This window comes from Pantherophis guttatus, chromosome 1, assembly GCF_059756535.1.
Source record: "Pantherophis guttatus breed Tessera chromosome 1, ASM5975653v1, whole genome shotgun sequence".
Taxonomy (NCBI): Eukaryota; Metazoa; Chordata; class Lepidosauria; order Squamata; family Colubridae; genus Pantherophis; species Pantherophis guttatus.
The window spans coordinates 96,264,038-96,283,450 of record NC_142063.1 but is presented as its reverse complement, the minus strand read 5'-3'; the positions used below and the strand labels follow the sequence as shown (position 1 = coordinate 96,283,450).

Below are 19,413 nucleotides of genomic sequence, written 5' to 3'. Positions count from 1 at the left end.
AAGCATGCATTTTTCCACAACAGGTGACTAGTATTTCTTGTGAAAAGTTGAAAGCTACGTTCTACATCATGCAAATGATAAAATGTAGGAAAAGTTCTTACAAGTTTTTTTTATGTCAGGTTTTGGAAAAACAACAACAGCTTGAGCAGACAATATTGCAATAAGTGAAGTAATAGCCAGGCTCGCTCTCTGTATGGATTTTTTAAAATTGGAGATTAAGAAGCTAGATTTTTATACTATAGAATTTTTATACTATAAGACTTACAAGAAACTATAGCAATATTAAGAAATCTCTTAATGATATATTATTATATTAAATGAAATATAATTATTATATTTATATAATTCCCATTATTATTTTTTTCAATTGGCTTCTCTATGGAGTGTCACAAAAGAGTAAATATCTATTTAGTTTGTTTTCACACAGAGAAAACATGTTTAATTGAACATTTTATAAAGATTCCCCCCTCCCCTCAGATATTCCATGAACACATGGAATTGTCTATCTTAATTTTATTCAAAAGCTTGTGAACTACAATAGCCTGCAGAGGTATTTTGAGGTTTTTGTATGTATATAACTGTTTTTCTCTAAGGCAGTGAGTATATGTGAAAGGAGATATTATCAAGAGTGTTTTTAGAATAATAAGAGATCAGATATATAGCACTATAACCTTGCCTAAGAGGAATCTTTACAATAATCTATGAATAAAAACTAACAGCACAATGGTAAGAAATATTAACGGAAACAATAATGGTTCATTTTTCAGTGCTGCTCTTTGAAAGACTGAATAAATGTTAATATTAGAAGTAAAGATGTTTTATCTCTTATATGCTAAGATATTGATGTTAAGTGAGCCTATTAATACTTGGGATCAGTGATCATGTTTTAAACATGTCTCATATTTGCATTGTTCTGGTATTTGCCGATAGAAAGTGCTAACAGATCAACCTGTATGGGTGATTGGCCATTACCTTATTGTCCCTTTTCAGTCAAAATCCATTATTTCCTTCAATTAGAGAATGTGGAATTAATTGAATTTAGAACATCATTGCTGTGATTGCCTCTTTGGGTTTATATTTACTGGTTACTGATACATCCATACTGCAAATAAAAAGAATCTGAGTAAAGGAAATAACTCGTTGGCTTGAGAGGCAGAGTAGAACTTCACGAACAGAAATAAGACTAACTTAAGGGGAGAATAACAGTAAGTATTTATTCCCTGTGTAATTTAAAAATGACTCAGCAGAGATGGTATGCCATAAATAAGAAATGAAGTTGACATGAAGATTCCATGTCACATTTTATCCCCATTCACAATACCTTGAGGTAAAGGTGAAGATTTATTTCAGCAGCAACAGCAAGAGGAACATCCATATTGTTCAAAGATCTAGAGAAGCATTGGACACAATAGAAATCGATAAAATGTCAGTGTCAGTTATAAAAGTTATATTACCACATATATATTAAACAATATATTTAATTATCCTAGATCTTTGGAAGCGTTCTGACAGCCAGAGTACCAGTCAGAACCATTTGGGACAACAAATGTTAAAAGACAATAACAACATAATTTTAACATTGAATGAGAGTACAGTTGTGCTACTGCCATTACTAACAATAAACAATACTTGTGAGGAAAAAAAAAGAAATGAAGTTATACGTCCTGCCTGCACCAAAAGGCACATTAAAGAACCCTACAGGTAGTCTCGATGCTTAGCGTGTTTTACAAGGATTTTACCAAAAACTGGCACTCACTTCCGGGTTTTGGTAAAACCATGCCCATAGTCAACTATTGGTTTGCTTAACAATCATAGTGTTCACTTTACATCCCCCACATTCATTTTAACAACCACCACAAAAATGTTACAACAATTGACTGTAATGGGCACTATGATTATATGTTGAAGACTACCTGAAATGAGAAGGTTCTTCTTCATGGAAGAGCCACACAGACAAACAGAAAACCAATTCAATACAATGCTGACCTTTGCTGTCCATTCAGATGCTTGCTGGAATTGGGAATTAATTTGTCATCATTCTTCCACCCTGAAAATTCTGGGATGCTTTGCAAGTCTTTTTTTTTTTAATAAACCTTTATTAACATTTAAAATCCAAAAATACAAGTTAAAATACCTCTATGACAAAAATACATCCGTAATAATTATACAATTCAACGTCTTTCTGACAGTACATAATTCTCAACTTTCTTCATCTATTCCCACATATTCCTATTTCATCAACATATTTAAACACATTTTAAATCTTATTTTATTCTATACATTCCTTATTTTTAATTTCTATCCATTGATACCAATTTTCCCAAGTTAAGTAGTATTCCAAGTCTTCCTTATTATTTAATTCTAAAGTAAGTTTGTCCATTTCTCCACATTCGAACATTTTCCGGATTATTGCACAGTCTGTTGGTATAGTGGATGTTTTCCAGGCTTGCGCAAGTACAATTCTAGCTGCTGTAGTTATATGAATGATTAAATATTTTATCTTTTTAGGGTAATTTCCTTTAATAATCCTCAGAAGAAACAGTTCAGGTTTAAATTCTATCTCACAGTGTGTAATTTCTTTTAGCCATTTTTGTATTTTAATCCAAAATTTTAATTTCTGGGCAAAGCCACCATACATGGAAGTAGGTACCTTGTACTTGGTTGCATTTCCAGCAATTAGGTTTTAGGTTGGGGTACATTTTTGCGACTCTTGTTGGCGCTAAATGCCACCTATAGAACATTTTATACTGGTTTACTTTATATGCGGCAGATTTTGTTAATGTATAGTTTTTTCCCCAAATTTTTTCCCATTCTTCTAACTCAGTGTTGTGCCCAATATTTTTTGCCCATGCTATCATTGATCCCTTTACAATTTCTTCTTCTAAGTCAAAATTTAATAAATCATTATATATTTTAGATGATAATTTCTCTTCCGGGCCTGTTAATAATTTATCTAATTGTGTAAATTTCAGTTCAAATCCAAATTCCTCTAAAACTTTTCTATATCTAGAGTGCAATTGAAGATACGGCCCAGGATGCTTTGCAAGTCTAATATGGATTTGTTTTCACAACAAAGCTATTAGCTGAAGTTTCTTTCTGTAATGGTAAAAATACATAGCATAGGAAGTCTTTCTAGAAATATTTTACAATATGCATCTCACCATCTCTTATTTTAGCTGTTATTTAATTGAATCAGGAAAAAGCTAGAATCCGTCGGATACACAGTTTAAAATATTTCTTAGGATAATCTGATAACTAATTGGTTCTGTTGTCTTGAATTAATTGTTTATTTCACTATATAAGGAGCTTGGTGGCGCAGTGGACTAAGTGCTGTTAAAGTAGTACTTAGCTGCCAGCTGCCTGCAATTACTGCAAGTTCAAATCTCACCAGGCTCAAGGTTGACTCAGCCTTCCATCCTTTCGAGGTAGGTAAAATGAGGACCCGGATTGTGGGGGCAATAAACTGACTTTGTATAAAAAAGAACACCGCTTAGGGGTGGGGGGGCAAAAGCCCTACTAAGCAGGTATATACAAAAGTATGAAGGCTATTGCTTAATGCATTGTAAGCCACCCTGAGTCTCCGGAAAAGGGCGGCATATAAATCGAACTAATAAATAATAATAAATAAATATATATATATCGATAAAACTGGCACGTATTGTCATTTTCCCTCATCCTGTTTTAGAAGATCAGTTCAATTCATTATTTGGAATTTGATTGAAATCTCCCCCTTTAATCAAATTTCTAAATCCTAATGAATTTACTTTTTGCAGCAATCTTTGCATAAATTCTGGTTGATTGGTTTTAGGTTAAAAATGAATGATGAAATATTGCTGTACATGATCACCTATTGCAATGCATGAGGAGCTTTCTTAGGGCTTCTGGGATAGTGATGACTATGTAGGAAACAAAATAAAACCAAAATTATTATTTCCTTATATATATAATATGCAGAAAACTATTCTGGCTATAATCCAGGAAGGTTCTTTAAAATAACTATGGAGTGGTATTTATTGTTGGAATAATCATTAAAATACCACTGAGAAAAATGTTGGAATGGCCTTCTTACATTACACTTTGACATAGGTTTTCTTGGTAGAAACAATGGAATTGGTTAATTTAGGCCACAGTGATAATGAATCTTACATTTCTATTTTCCTCTGTAGCATGTTCTGAAACAAACACAATAGATAATCTTGTTTATAAGTAAAAAAAAAAAAGCTTGTAATGTTTATGACTTCCTACTCCTATTGGGTTTGGATTGTGGTAGTTCTTTAAAAACAAAACAATGCCATTTCTTAATTGTATGTTAGTAAGTAAAACAAATGCATTCCTATATAACAGTAATTTGTCCTGCTTCCTTTGAATTTCTAAATGAGTTATATAGGTTTTTATTTCACAAGAGCCACTTTTCTGCATTCTTCAAATATAAGAATGTTTAGTAAGAAACCGCCATCTCGAGGCTAAATGGTTTACTTTAGACTATGCATTCATGAAAGTACATTATCAACCTCTTTCTACTTTCTGTGCTCCCTAGTGCGAAAATTTAACCTTCTTTTAAACAATGACTACAACAGTAAAACAGCTTAGGATGTCATATTGAAAACAGCGAACACCTTGGTGGGCAAATTTCTCTTTAGAAACCGATGTTATTTTATCTGGAATATTTGAGATTGAAAGAACTGTGACTGAATGACATATATTCATGATCTTTTCAAACCTAGATATTTTTGCACTGGAAACTCAGTTGTAAAGGGTTTGTAACTAGAGTTTTTCTCACTAACAAACACTATTCATGCTTTAGCCATCCAAGGCACACCATGTTATCTCATTGGAAAATGTTAAATTCGTGGTTTATGTGTCAAAAGTTAAGAGCGAGTGGAGTCCTTCTGTGCCTTGACAATTTTGAACAGAAGCAAAACTAGATTTCAAACAGAAAGGATGGAGAAAAAAGGAAGAAGTTTGGTTAGGCTTTCTTTCCCAGTTCCTCATCATCACTTTAAAGCAGGGGTCTCCAACAGAGGTGGGTTTCAGCAGATTCTGACCAGTCTTGGAGAACTGGTAGCGGAAATGTTGAATAGTTTGGAAAACTGGTAGTAAAAATTCTGACTGGCTCAACCCCCATCTATTCTCTGCCTCCCAAGTCCCAGCTGATCGGGAGGAAATGGGGATTTTGCAGTAACCTTCCCCTGGATTGGGGAGCGAGTGGAGATTTTACAGTACCCTTCCCCTGCAGTGGGATGGGAATGGAGATTTTACAGTACCCTTCCCCTGAAGTGGGATGGGAATGGAGATTTTACAGTATCCTTCCCCTGCCATGCCCGCCATGCCACGCCCACCAAGCCACACCCACAGAACCGGTAGTAAAAATTTTTTAAATCCACCATTGGTCTCCAACCTTGACAACTTTAAGCCTGGAGGACTTCAACTCCCAGAATTCCCCAGCCAGCAAAGCTCCAGGCTTAAAATTGCCAAGGTTGGAGACCTCTGCTTTAAATAATCCTTTTGGTGTAACCTTCTGATATTGAACATCAATTTGGAAGGAAAATAGCAAGGAGTAATTTAGCTGGTCTATTCCCTTTTTCAAATTTCCCAGCTTATCTCTGCTTGTTAGCATATGCAGATCTTCTAGGCCAAGGATGTCAAACTGGCGGCCCACAGGCTGGATGCGTCACAGCACAGGCCCCACCCACTCCAGCTCCATGAATGGGAAAAATGTTGTGAAATGTCATGTGACCGCAACATGACATGGTGAGTTTGACACCCGTGTTCTAGGCTCTTTTCAACTATGTCAGTGGTTTCTGAAGCATATGAGCAGTTGCCTCCAAGTTCTGTTTATTGCTCATTAGAAACATGTCATAAGTAAAGGAATAAGACATTCAGTAGAGTATAGCATTTACAGTAATGTAAGAAGAAAATAATCATTCATGTAATGTCAAAATAATACATTTATGTTCTAAGAATATTGTCAGATGAGGCCATACCATCTGTCGCTTTAAAACATATTGGAATTTTTTTTCTGCTGCTACAGCAGCATCCGGTATTTTCAGAAAGATCTGCAAACAACTGTAGTAGCTTTACAACTGTCTTCAACTTAAATTGCACTGCCTTCTGTAACAAATCCTTTTAGTTTCTGAATTATGTTTTTTCTGAACTGATTTTCCTAGACTTAAAAGCAGAAGTAACCAGCCTAAGACGTGGGGTGTGTGAATTCCTCTGATCTAAAAACTGCTTTGTAGTCTGCTAACATACATGTTCCAAGCCAAACATGTCATAGCACGGCAATTATTTTCTGATGCTCTGCTGCTGCTTACTTAAGCCCAGATGGGACAGTTTTATTTACTTAAATTGATAAATAAAGTTTATGAAAAAATATTGCTATTGTGTGCCTAAAAAATCTAAAGGAAAAACTATGGCAAAATGGCAGAATCAAAATATGCCTGTATCTTTCTTTATCAAAAGGCATACATAAAAATGGTTAAAATACTTCTATACCAGTCCAAGGTTACTTCTGAATTATCTTTGCGGTTGTACACTTAATCAAGTTTTAATGCATGTAGAGCCCTAAGCATTTTGAACAGAGGACATTGATACAAACAGGCAGCAATTCAAAATGGACACAGCAGTGTCCTTCATAATATGTAACCTTGGATGTTCCCTTTGTTTATATTAGCTCTACCATCTTGGTCAAAAAAAGAAAGTAGGGAATTGAAATATTTTAGAGACATTGTTCATATGGATTACTGGTTCAATAGTGTTTACTATTAATAGCAATAGCACTTAGATTTATATACCGGTTCACAGTGCTTTACAGCCCTCTCTAAGAGGTTTACAAGGTCAGCATGTTGCCCCCAACAATCTGGGTCCTCATTTTACCCACCTCGGAAGGATGGAAGGCTGAGTCAACCTTGAGCCTGATGAGATTCGATCTGCCAAACTGCTGGCAGTCGGCGATCAGCAGAAGTAGCCTGCAGGACTCACTCTAACCGCTGCGCCACCGGGGCTCATTAAGTATAGGTACATAGGATTACATCCCAAAGCTTGCCCTGCAATAAAGTATTCAAGATTAACACTCCCAAAGTTATTTTTAACATATTAATCTGCATTTGCATACAGTTTACGTGCAATGGTTGTAACACAGCTGTGGGTTTGTCTTCTCTTAAAGGAGCTATTTAGAAGTAGTAGAACTACTAAGAGTAGAAACTGAACCAATAAATTCAATAAAGTTTTGATGTATCAGACTACATGAGACTTGCTAAGTCATAGTGACCATTTGTGGAATATTCACTACCAATCTACAACTGGCAATTACTATAAATTCATACAGTCGTCTTCTGCAGGTATCAGAAAATCGGTAGGATCAAAGACCGCCTTCTCATTAATTAATTAATTAATTTACTTGTGTGTGAGAGGAGGGGAGGGAGGGAGAGAATAAGATTTGTAGAGTTGTGATAACATGCTAAACTAATGTAAATTATATGGTTTAACATGGTTTGTAAATCAAATTACTTGGTAATATAGCCACCTTGTTTTTGATAGAAGAAAGAGGACGAATCTAAATGCAATAAATAAATAAGATTTTCCCCCACAGGCTAAAAAGATTCTCAGATAATATGTGAATCAATCTCTTCCTTCTTTGAAACACTGTGTAAATATTTTTGTTAGCCTCTATTTTATCAATGGGGGATTCTATATAAGCCAAAACAAAAATGTTAAACTAAATTCCTAGTGATTTTTTAGAACTGATAAACAGTATGCATGCAACTTCATAATCCTGTGTTGGTTCAACATCCAACCAGTCTGAAGTTCTTGAAGTGTGCTTAATGTAGCATCTTAATCCAGAATTCTAAAGAGACCGTAGAAAGAAGCCTGAGAAGTAAACCAACTAGCATCCCTATGGATATTTCAATATAAGTGTTTGGAAACAAGGAATATGAAGCCTAAGTTTGGAACGGAGTTATTTTTATTAAAAAGGTACATCATGGTACATATTATAAGCCTTTTACATATATCGTTTTGAAGTGAGCTTTAAAGAGCTTAGTAAGCTTGTTGTTTCTGCAGTTGTCCTATATTTGTGCAGACGCTATATGGTAATTACTTGGAGTTACAGAATAGGATGATAATTACTGTAATTCTTGTGTAACTGATCGGTATGCAAGTTAAGCCTGCCCTTTCAAAAGCTTTTGCTCATAAGCATTCATTCATTCATGCATTTGTTCATTCGTGCGTTAGCTTCTCCCATTCATTTGTTTACTTTTCTGACCTATATACTTTGTCCTTTAAAACAGAAATACCCTTTCTCTAGCTCTCTAATCTAGAAGATAGAAAAGTTTTCTACTTGGGCTTGACAATAATGTGATTTTGGCTATTGGGAAAGGAAGCTATATTTTGTTTGTTTGTTTGTTTGTTTTTGGAGAGGGAAATTCAAATGGTGAAAAAAAGGGGGAACTAGTTAATAATTGTTTAAGTTGAATTTAGAGGTCATAAAATGCTACTCTTGATTCTGAAATAAAAAACTGATAATGCTGGCTATTGATGCACATTAATAAATTGGTTTTATTCATTGTTTATACTGTATACTGCATGGATCAGAAAGAGCTGAGAAAATGTCAAAAGACCCATCACATCCTGAACATAAACTGTTTCAACTCCTGTCCTCTGAATGCCACTATAGAGCATTGCATGCCAAAACAACTAGACACGAAGACAATTTTTTCCCTCGTGCCATCACTCACCTGAACACCTAATTACCACAGCACTGTCTTATGTCTAAGGATATTTACCCATGTAAAGGCTATTATCCTTCTAATCTTTTCTACTACCTTCTCCATTGGTATTTTATGATGATATACTTTGTTGTTTGCATGTACACCGAATGCTTATACACTGGAGACAAATTCCTTGTGTGTCCAATCACACTTGGCCAATAAAGTATTCTGTTCTGTTTATTAAATGAGGGTTATTTAGTAGTAAAGTTTCTTAGGAATATGAGAACTATATTGTATCTAACTAAAGGTTATCTAGCTCAGATTGAATTCTGTTACATTGCATATGTTATATTATACTGGCTATTTCCTTTTAGGAAGAAAGATCATTTATGTTATCTAACTTTTACAAATATATTATAAATATATTTTTCCTTTGTATTTTTCCTTTGTAGTATAACAAACACCTCTTTGTGCACATTGGACATGCCAACCACTCTTATAGCGATCCATTGCTGGAGTCAGTGGACATTCGTCAAATTTATGACAAATTCCCTGAAAAGAAGGGAGGCTTGAAGGAACTGTTTGGAAAAGGACCCCAGAATGCCTTCTTCCTAGTAAAATTTTGGGTGAGTAGGATATTAAGCAAATATTGCCTGAGTTTTATCCATGTGCATCTTTAGTTTTGTGTTTTCTGAATCTTAAAATAAACTTGGCTGGTATACAGTAGGTAGATGGAAGTACTTTTCTCTCTCTCAAGGAACAATTCAGTCTTACCCAGAGACATGACAATAGATTCCAAAGGACATAGAAGGCACTTCACTTGGATTGGCTACTCACGATGTATTAAGGGCTATAGCTGAAGTGGTTTCTAAAAGAACAGACATATGGAAGACAAGTCCACTACTATATTTTAGTCATGATTGGAAGAAATGTTTGTTCCTAAGAAGCAATAGTAGGAAAGGGGCTGTTATCTTTGGGCTCTGTTTGGGAACTTTTTGGAGGAATCTGGGTGGCTAGAATAGAATATTAGTCTAGAAGGATTTCTGCTATAATGAAGAGGCAGTGTGGTATAGTGTTAGGGCATTAAGGTCTTGAATTAGGAGGGGAGGTTCATGTTTAATATCAGCCATGATACTCACTGCATTATTTTGGAAAAGCCACTAGTTCGTAGTGCAGCCTTCATCTCAAATTATTGTGATTGGGAAGAAAAATGGAGGAAGAGGTGGTAGAGATGTCACATTAAGTTCCTGAAATCATTTATTACAAAAATCCAGTGATTATAATATTTGTTATTATCAAGTCTTACCAAATTATCCAATGCCACAGATCATCCATTTGATACAATACATTTTAAACTTTTGACCCAAAATATATATTTACCAATGTTTTAAATATATACTAAAGTTTTACCAAGATAACTTAGGATGCAAATCGGTTATATAGTACTCTGGTTTGACATCCTATTCCAAAACTGAAATGGCATATATTATTTTTTTGTCTTTGTTTCACAATTGTAGTATGAGCAATTTTCAGTTTCAAAATCCCAACAGGTCCTGGAAATATATGGACAATTTGCAGCTATTTCTAGAATATTATTTTGGCAATATATTTTTAGAAGAATATGCTCTATATACCAACAATATATATGCAAATCCATTTTAATGCAATCACATTGGATGAATGGAATAGATAGTCAACTGCTAAGCAGGCCCCAATTTGTAAGAATTCATCATTGTAAAGATTGTTCATTGTAAAGAAGATCTATAACTTTAGAGTTTTATTCCCTTGTACTTTTTCAAACCATTTTCCTAGCCACCTTTAAATTTTACTTCTCCTATAGTCTTGTTTCTAAGAATTTTTGTCTTTTTCCCCATATGAATGATAATTTACTGAACTGGACTATCTATGAAATGTATTTCTTTGGTAGTATGCTTCAGTGATGTAAGGTGTCTACTTCAGCTTTTCATTATATTTTAGAAATGTGAAACCCTCTTTGGAAGATGAATGTTATATCAGAAGGTGTTAATAGAGTGCAGCTACATTTCAGGGAAGAGACACTGTAGCCAAGAGGTTAGATTAAAAAAAAGTAATTAAGCTAAGAAAAGTATTTGACACATCACATTAGCTGCTCAAACCTTAGATTAACCTATTTTGCTAAGTACAGCCAAGCACACATTGGCATCCCTACTGTTAATGCATAATTAGGCGATCATCAGAAAATTGAAAATAGAATAAAACAGCAGAATAACACAGCTATTCAATTACTCAAGTAGGGATGGCCAGGAGGGAACAATCCACAAGATTTGACAGTTGGCATGGTATAGGAGTGCATGCAGAAGTTTGGATGTGGTATGTAAAGGCGATCCAGTAAAGAATATATGTAGCTCAGAATTGAACTGTGGAATAATTGGTGCTCCCTGAGCTTGATTGTTTGCTTGCAGACATTTCATTACCCAACTAGGTAACATCATCAGTGCTAAGAAGTGTGGGATTTACTCCCTGTTTTTATATAGCTTGCCCTGCCGATGTTGGTGGAGATGTTGCTTTCTCCTTGGTAGTTCCTTGATTAGGCTGTTGTTTACTATTTAATTGTTTGTCTGATGTTAATCCCTGCTTATCTGGATGTAGGCTGCTCAGGAGGATGTGTCTGGGAGAAATACCAAAAGTAGCAGAGCAAGCTAGTGTATATAAACAGGGAGTAAAACCATACTCAATCACATTGATGATATTACTTAGTTAGGTAATGAAACATTTGCAAGCAAAGAACTAAGCTCGGAGAGCACTAAGGATTCCACAATCTTTCCAATACTCTACCATTGAAAGGCAAATGTTTTTAATCCAGCAAATATTGTCTACTATTGAAATATGTGTTATTCAAAATGGTTTATCAGTTGTAAGGGTATTTGTTTTAATTTGATTGGATGCCAGTTATATCTTTTTATCAATACGTTTTAATAGTGTGTTTAATTTTATTCTATTTCATTGTAATTCTGTTTTGTCTTTATTATAGTTAGATATGAGACAAAATAATAATTGGCAGTATCTGCCATTGAGCACCACCTAGTAAGTACATTAGCAGTGGAAATGAGAGATTGGGATATTTTTAAAGAAAAGAATATATGCTTTGAACTGAGCGAAGCAGAACAAGACATAAACCTTGATCAGTTTTATATATTCACTAGTAACTGGCATAGATAGCTGTCCCATTCATGTTTACAAAGGAATAAACACCACTCAACACAATAGATCTCATTCCTGAGTAAATATACTCAGAATTATGCTATTACAGTGTTAAATTGCTGTGGCATTGCTTCAGAATAATGCAAACGTACGTGGCAGAGAATGCCTGTGAGACAGAGGGCTCCATGAAGAACTATTGATTAATATCAATAAGTATTTTAATGAATACCTACTTTTCAAGAATCTGCATTGCAAAGAAGTATTCTAGAAAATAACACAGGCTGTAATTAGCGGTTTTCTTTGCTTCTTTTTTTTCTTTTAAAGATGCTTTGAAGTCCAAAGCATTTTTGAAATTCAAATGTAGAACAGAGATAAAGGAATCTGCACAATAAAGGGGCATTAAATCATGTCCAAAAATCTCTCCCATTTTATAGATGTAAATATATGCCATAATTAGTGGCAAAGTAACATGAGTTGGATGGTTAACTTTATTCCCTTTTCTTATCATGTAAAATAGATGTGACCTGAAAAAATATAATGCTGTTTCTTTGTCTGCCCATTGTTAACAGCAATGTATTCAGTATAGTTTGTGTTCAGAAAGAACTCCGCCACATGGTCTCCTCCCACGTCCCTCATGTGTGTCTGCTGCCCTCTTTGGAGGCATGTCAATTCTTTGTCTCCATTCACAAAAAAGCCATTGTAATGTTTCCCCTCCTAAGATGTCATTTTTATTGCATAACCGAGTAAGGCTTGGCAAATCAACTGCCTTAGAGAGCTGAGGTTAGAGGGATGCGGCCTGGTCATTTTGACCTAGTTTTGCAACCTCTTTGGAGGTGAAAGGAAAGCTCTGCTGCTTGCCCTTTCCAGTCACCCGAGAGAAGATCATTCCTGCCCAGGGACCTTCAGGACCTGAATACAAAATTCTTGATACAAGTGTGTTCATTCTGGTGAATGAATTGGAGAGCAGTTGGAAAGTACAGTGGCTTGGCTTGGGCAGCAAAAAGCTGAGCCGTGTGGCAGCAAACAGAGCCAAAGTTCCAGATGCTGCACTTAAAAAAAAAAAAGAGAGAGAGAGAAGAGAGAGAGAGAAGAAAAGAAATTGGAACGAATCTCTGCCCTTTGATCACTGTTCACTGGAAGGAGAGGAAGCATAATGCACTCCTATGAATGACAACTCATTGCAACTCATGCTAATGGTAGGAAGCCTCAATGCCATTTAGCAAATGACTCTCCGTGCTCAATTTTAACTACTGCATATTTTGTCTGTTAATTATGCTGCTCCCTCAGGAAATACAGTCTAGGATTTTTCCCCCACCCCACCCACCTGTTCAAAGCAAAAGAATTTCAGTCTCTTTTTGCAAATGCTGCTGGGGTGGGCGGTGGGGGACTAAGCAAATTGTTAAAGTAGGCTGTTGTAAAACACATGCAGGCAAATGCCTTCTTTTCCCAGATTTTAGTCTTTTTTTTTTTTTCTTCACTTAGAGCAGTCTTGTTTTCAGCCAGCTCTCTTTCAATGCCTGCTGTGGGCCTTCAGCAGGAGCTGTTTGCATGCATCATGTCAAGCAGCTGATAGGCTTGGTATGTAAAATTTCCAGCACTCAGTACTGACAAGCTGCATTATATTGATGGATGAATACATTATATGTATCAACAGGCGCAGAGAACAAGTGTCTGGGAAATGGCCAGTACTATTTTCTAGGATGTTGCTGAAGTATTTGCATTAAAAGGAAATCTTAACACTGAAACACTCATGTGATTTTAGACTATAATTTGCTACTACTCTTGCCTTGAAAATATGATGAAAGCAGGAAATAATCCAATTCTCTGTTTCCAGTTGGATTTAATCATACAGTTCAAATCTTGGATTAGATTTAGATGTTAGATGTTTCTTCTTCCACCTTCCCCTTTTTAATTTGAACAACGTGCTTTTGCAAATGTACTCGCCAACATAGAAGAAATAGAAAAGAAAAATACCATCAAAACTTAAAATTTCATTTCATGAAGTACGCTTATTAAAAGTTACTTTATATAAGCTTCAGTATTAGTACTCATACAAACTCGGTACTAAATGCGCTAAATCAAGGAGTTGAGCTGATTGAGTAGACAGAATTTCTACTGGTCCCAAAGAAATTCATCTCCTGAGTCATATAGAGCTTCAGCATCTTCACTTGGGCCTAGAAATCACACAATGCGGCTCCCACAGCAGTTGTATTATAGGGCAACAATGAGGCTGCCCAGTAGACATATGGAGCATTGCACTATACACCAACTGAAACCCTAACCCTAATAATAGAAGGGTTATAATAATATAATATAATATATTATTATATTATATATTATTATATATAATATTATTTATTTATTTATTTATTTATTTATTTATTTATTTATTTATTTATTTATTTATTTGATTTGTTTTGATTTGATTTGATTTGATTTGATTTGATTTCTATACCGCCCTACTCCCGAAGGACTCAGGGCAGTGCACAGCCAAACAATAAAATACATACATACAAAATTTAAAAGTGGAATTAAAATCAAATTAAATAGTTTTGGCCCAGACAAATTAAAACCCCAATCAATTTAAAACCAATTTTAAAATTTAAATACATAAAATACTAAAAAATATTAAAAAATTAAAAATCTTTTATAAAAGAGGGAGAAAATTAGGCCAGGCCCGCCTGGTGAAATAAAAAGGTCTTTAAGGCGCGACGGAAGGTGCGCAGATCCGGGATCCTCCGTATCTCCGGGGGGAGCTCTATAATAATAGAACTCCAACTCTCCCCTCACCATAACTAACTGGAACCTTTGAAGATGAGCAAATCCACCATAAAATGATGCCTGCAACTCCCCTGACTCTTAACTTCAAAGGATACTATGATCAACACTATTCCAGCAAGAATAGCTGTTTCAAAAAATGCTGTGATCAATACTATTCCAGCAAGACAAGAGTAATCATTTCCCATAATCTGTACCTTACCGCCAATAATCCATGACAGGGACCATTGCAATTTTAGTCTTATGCCTAGGTCTGAATCCTGACTCTCTTCGATCTGGAAAATATTTTTTTCCTGTCCCTTGTCTTTTTCCAAAGGGAAAGCATATATGGGATAACAGTTGTCTAGTACAGTATATGTAAATTCAGCCTCTTGAAGAATGGACCTCCTGTTAATATTTCTAGAACCCCATACATGATTTGGTTTTATGATCTTTGCCTCAGTAGTAAAGGCATCTAAGGCAGCGATCCACAACTTTTGCAGCTCGGCAGTCCAGCAGGGGAGAGAGGGGAAGTGGGCCACTCAAGCAGCAGACCATGTGCACACACAGCCCTTGCACAAATGGTAGGCTGGTGCACACATTTGCAGTTCAACTTGCACAAAAGGCAGGCTGGCATGTTGGCCCAACACTCACACAAGTTGAGTTGCATGTATGGGCCTGCATGCGCACTCTGGCCAGCCATTCACATGGCCCAATTTTGAATAGGCCACGGTCCAATAGTAGACTGCGGCCCATGGGTTGGGGGCCCTTGCCCTAAAATACTCATGTTGGAATGTTGAAAACAGAAAACGATGATAATTTACCTCATGAGAGTTGCTACTTAAGACAGTGACTAAGACCAATAACATTCTGATGATAAAAGCAGATCTGCCATTGGGACCAAAATGACTACTCCTGATAGAAAGATGATTCATACACCACAGAATAATTACATTTAATACAGTGTTTTTTAAAATCCGTAGGATGACTTTGCCTGACAAAATAACTGTCCTTATGTTCAGATATAACAATTAGTCAACTGTGACAGCAGATTGATGGCAGATTGATTTCACTATCTTTTAAGAAAAGTCCCTAGCAAATTATTTGAGACTCTACAATATTAAAAGTATACTGGTGGTAGAACTAAAATAAATAAATAAAATGATGGTGAGGTCATGTGGAAGTAGGAAAGAAAGATTATATTACAGACTTTTTCATACTAATTTCAATATAATGTCCGCAAAAATGTTCTTAATAAAAATTGGGTTCATTTGTAAAGCTTTTTCATGTGCTTTACAAGACACATGTTGTTGCAGTCTAAACTAGGGATACTTATTCAGATCTGAGTGTTTGGTCTTTAAATAACCAGGCCCATGAAGATTTGCAAAAAGATGTATTGCTAAGGAAATCTCAGTAATTATATTTCTCTTCCAGTTAGATGCAAATTCTTTGGAGTTAACTAGCTAGTGACAGGAATACATGCAAAGCCATCCCAAATCTTCAAACTCCAACCTATGGGCCCTGTATTCATGTTTATTAAAATAATGTGGGAGCATTAACATTAATGGGGGTGGCACCATGACATAGTGGTTAAGACACTGGGCTTGTTGGCTGGAAAGTCGTCAACCCAGGTTTGAGATTCAAGCGTCACATAATGGGATGATCTGTTGTCACCCCAACTCCTGCCAACCTAGCAGTTTGAAAGCATGCAAATGCAACTAGATAAATAGGTACCGCTTTGGGAGGGTAACAGTGCTCCATGACCTCTTGCTGGCCACATGATCACAGATACGTCTTTGGACAGTGCTGGCTTCAATGGTCTAGAAATAAAGATGAACACCACCGCCTAAAATCAGCTATGGTTAGCAGAGTAAAATCCTCAGGGACCCCTTCTTTTATAAACATAAATACAAATTTCATAGAAATAGGTTCAGGCTGATCTTATACATTTTTCTTTGCTTCACTTGTCCCTTTTAATATAGTTGGAAAAAGGACATAATCATTGCAAAGAAATATCTCTTGCTGCACTGATGCTGATTTTATAATAGAAGGGTGATCCTTGGAGTGCTTCAACACAAAGCAGTTCATTGTCTTTATTCTTCTAGACCTCACATTCTTAAGAAGCCAAGCTGAAAGGTGGCCAGAGGACCATGCTTTATTTTAATGTGTTCCTATTGCTTCCTTTCCCATGAAAGGAGGTTATACACCACTTGCTAGATAAAAGAGGAAGTCAGTAGAAATGGGATAGTAGGGGGTTGAGGAAAGGTGGAGATTAGAAATAATTTATTTGAGGGAGAAGGAAAGTCCTCAGTTAACACTAAGTGGAAACTCCATCACTAAGCAATGCAGTTGTAAAGTGTGATATCACACGACCACACCGACTTACAACAGCAGGTCTGGTTACAACCATTAAGCAAATCCTCTGTGGTTGTTAAGTGCGGAGTCATGCGGTCACCATTTGTGACCTCGTGCTGGCTTCCCCATTGACTTTGCTTGTTGGAAGCTGGCAATAAAGTCACAAATGTTGATCATGTGGACTGCAGGATGCTGCAACCATCGAAATTATAAGTTGATTGCCAAGTGCCCAAATCACAATCATATAACTGCAGTGACGCTCCAACAGCCACAACTTTAAAGATCGGTTCAGTGCCCTAGCATCAGTCACTCAACGAATGGTCATTAACCAAAAACAACCTCTTTTTGGGTTGGGAGAAGGGTGTTGCAGAATATAACTGGGAGTCTTGCATGTTAACAAAATTCAGGAGAAAGTTAGAAAGGAAAATATCTGAGTGCTGAGCCTAAAAGAGAACTATGACTTTCTGGGATGAATACATCACTTTTGTTTGAGAAATGTGAGGTGGAAAAGAGGGAATTGAGGTGATGGATAATCCTGAATTATAATAACTACTCAAAATAAATTTTTAATTGCATGCAGTCAGTTTCTGTGTTTTTTAGCCTCCGGAGTTTACTGTTCTCTGGGATTAGCTGCATCCATCACAAATGCTGCCAATCATCCATTTTATGATCACATTTCGGTTACTTTCGCCAAACAACGCTATCTGCAAAATGTTTGGATAATTCTGTTTTATTATAAAATCACTCCATCTTTGCTGTGGACAAATTACAAATGTGGTGTTGGGTGGGAGGATTTGAATAGGAGATTCTTCCTGCAAATTTTCAATACTTTCTCCAAGTATATGCTAATGTGTCTTTATTCTTGCTTTGTGTAAATATTTACACTCTTATCCATTCTCCTCTTTCCTGTGAGCTGCTGAGAAATTTTCAAAGGGTGGGGTTGCCATTTTCAGTGGTTGTGATGAAGAATATTGGGCAATCTTCCTTAGTCTTCAATGACATATATGTCATATACAGTAGCTATATTTTCACGCCTATGAATTTATATCAGTAATCACTCTGACCTGTTTTTACAAGTTGGTGTAATTAAATGAATTATAACTTATTTTCCCAGTGATCTAAACTGTACCAATGCCACCTAAGTTTGTGAAGTTGTCATTATTTGTGGTGGATTATTATATAAACAGTGTATGATATGATTCATTATTGGCATGTGGAATTATTGAATGTTCTCTTTAAAAGCAAAGAGAACCCTAACCCAAGCAAATAAAGGAATATATATTTTTAGCTCTTTTCATTTCAAAGAGTGACTTATTTATATGTATCCAGTTCAAGTTTGGGGGGGTGGGGGTGGAGAGATATTCTTTGCATTGAATAGCTATATCCTCTTAATTCTTTGAGTTAGAAACTGAATAGTTAAAATAGTCAAAAGCTTTTATGGGCCAGGAATTTTGAATCCAAGCCTTAAATGAAATAACCCTGCCTTTCAAAATTACAGTGGAAAGTCACTTGGCAACAAATGTAAACCTACAGTGAGAATCAAGGTGATATATTTCTTTGCATATAACTGGGCTGTTTTTGGTTCCAGGGTGGCCTACATAAAGATAGAATGCTAATTGCTTCTTATATAAATGCTGTTTTCCTTACAGGCGGATTTAAATTGCAACATCCAAGATGATACAGGAGCATTCTATGGTGTAACTAGTCAATATGAAAGTTCAGAAAACATGACAATCACCTGTTCCACCAAAGTCTGCTCATTTGGAAAGCAAGTGGTGGAAAAAGTAGAGGTAGGGATTATTGTTGCTATCTCATACTTGTCTTTTTTAAAAAAAGAAATGCCTTCTTTCAAATTGTCCATCTGAATCAATGCAACTATAGTTACGCTAATATAAAATTGTTGTGGTGTATATTTTCTCCATGTACTTAGGTATCTTTTTGGAAAAAAGTTACTAGGGAAGTGGAATATACTCCCTGCTATTCAACTTGAACTAATTTGCTAGGAGAATTTTCTATAATGAGTGCCCTTTAAAATCCTTAAAGCAGTCTGGCTGTTTGGCAGCTGTAGTATTTTGTATTGCAGCTTGCTCATTAAATCTCTTTGTGGCTCAGATATGTAAGCATGCATCCCTGTAACAGCCTTATTCACTATTTTTGGAGAAGTCTAAAATTCTGTTTTAGCCTACATATTTCCTCTGCTGAATCATAATATAATACTTAGCAATAGCATTTATATGTCGTCCCATAATGCTTTACTGCATTCTCCGGGTGTTTCCAATGTCAGCATATTGCTCCCAAAAGTTTGGGTTGTCATTTTGACCTCGGAAGGATGAGGTCAACCTTGAACCCATCAGGATTGAACTTTGGGCTGGGGCAGAGTTTGCCTGCAATATACCACATTCTAACTATCATG

The 19,413-nt window shown here is 35.9% G+C and overlaps 1 protein-coding gene across 8 annotated transcripts in view; it reads left to right on the top strand.

Moving 5' to 3' along the window:
- Positions 1–19,413, top strand: part of TEAD1 (TEA domain transcription factor 1) — a 206,602-nt gene that overhangs the window by 175,842 nt on the left and 11,347 nt on the right. For all 8 annotated transcript variants that reach the window (XM_087878628.1, XM_087878640.1, XM_087878637.1 and 5 more), the window contains 2 exons: positions 9,161–9,334; positions 18,650–18,790. In XM_087878628.1, coding sequence (XP_087734754.1) covers positions 9,161–9,334; positions 18,650–18,790 — 315 coding nt within the window. The remainder of the gene's footprint in view (positions 1–9,160; positions 9,335–18,649; positions 18,791–19,413) is intronic.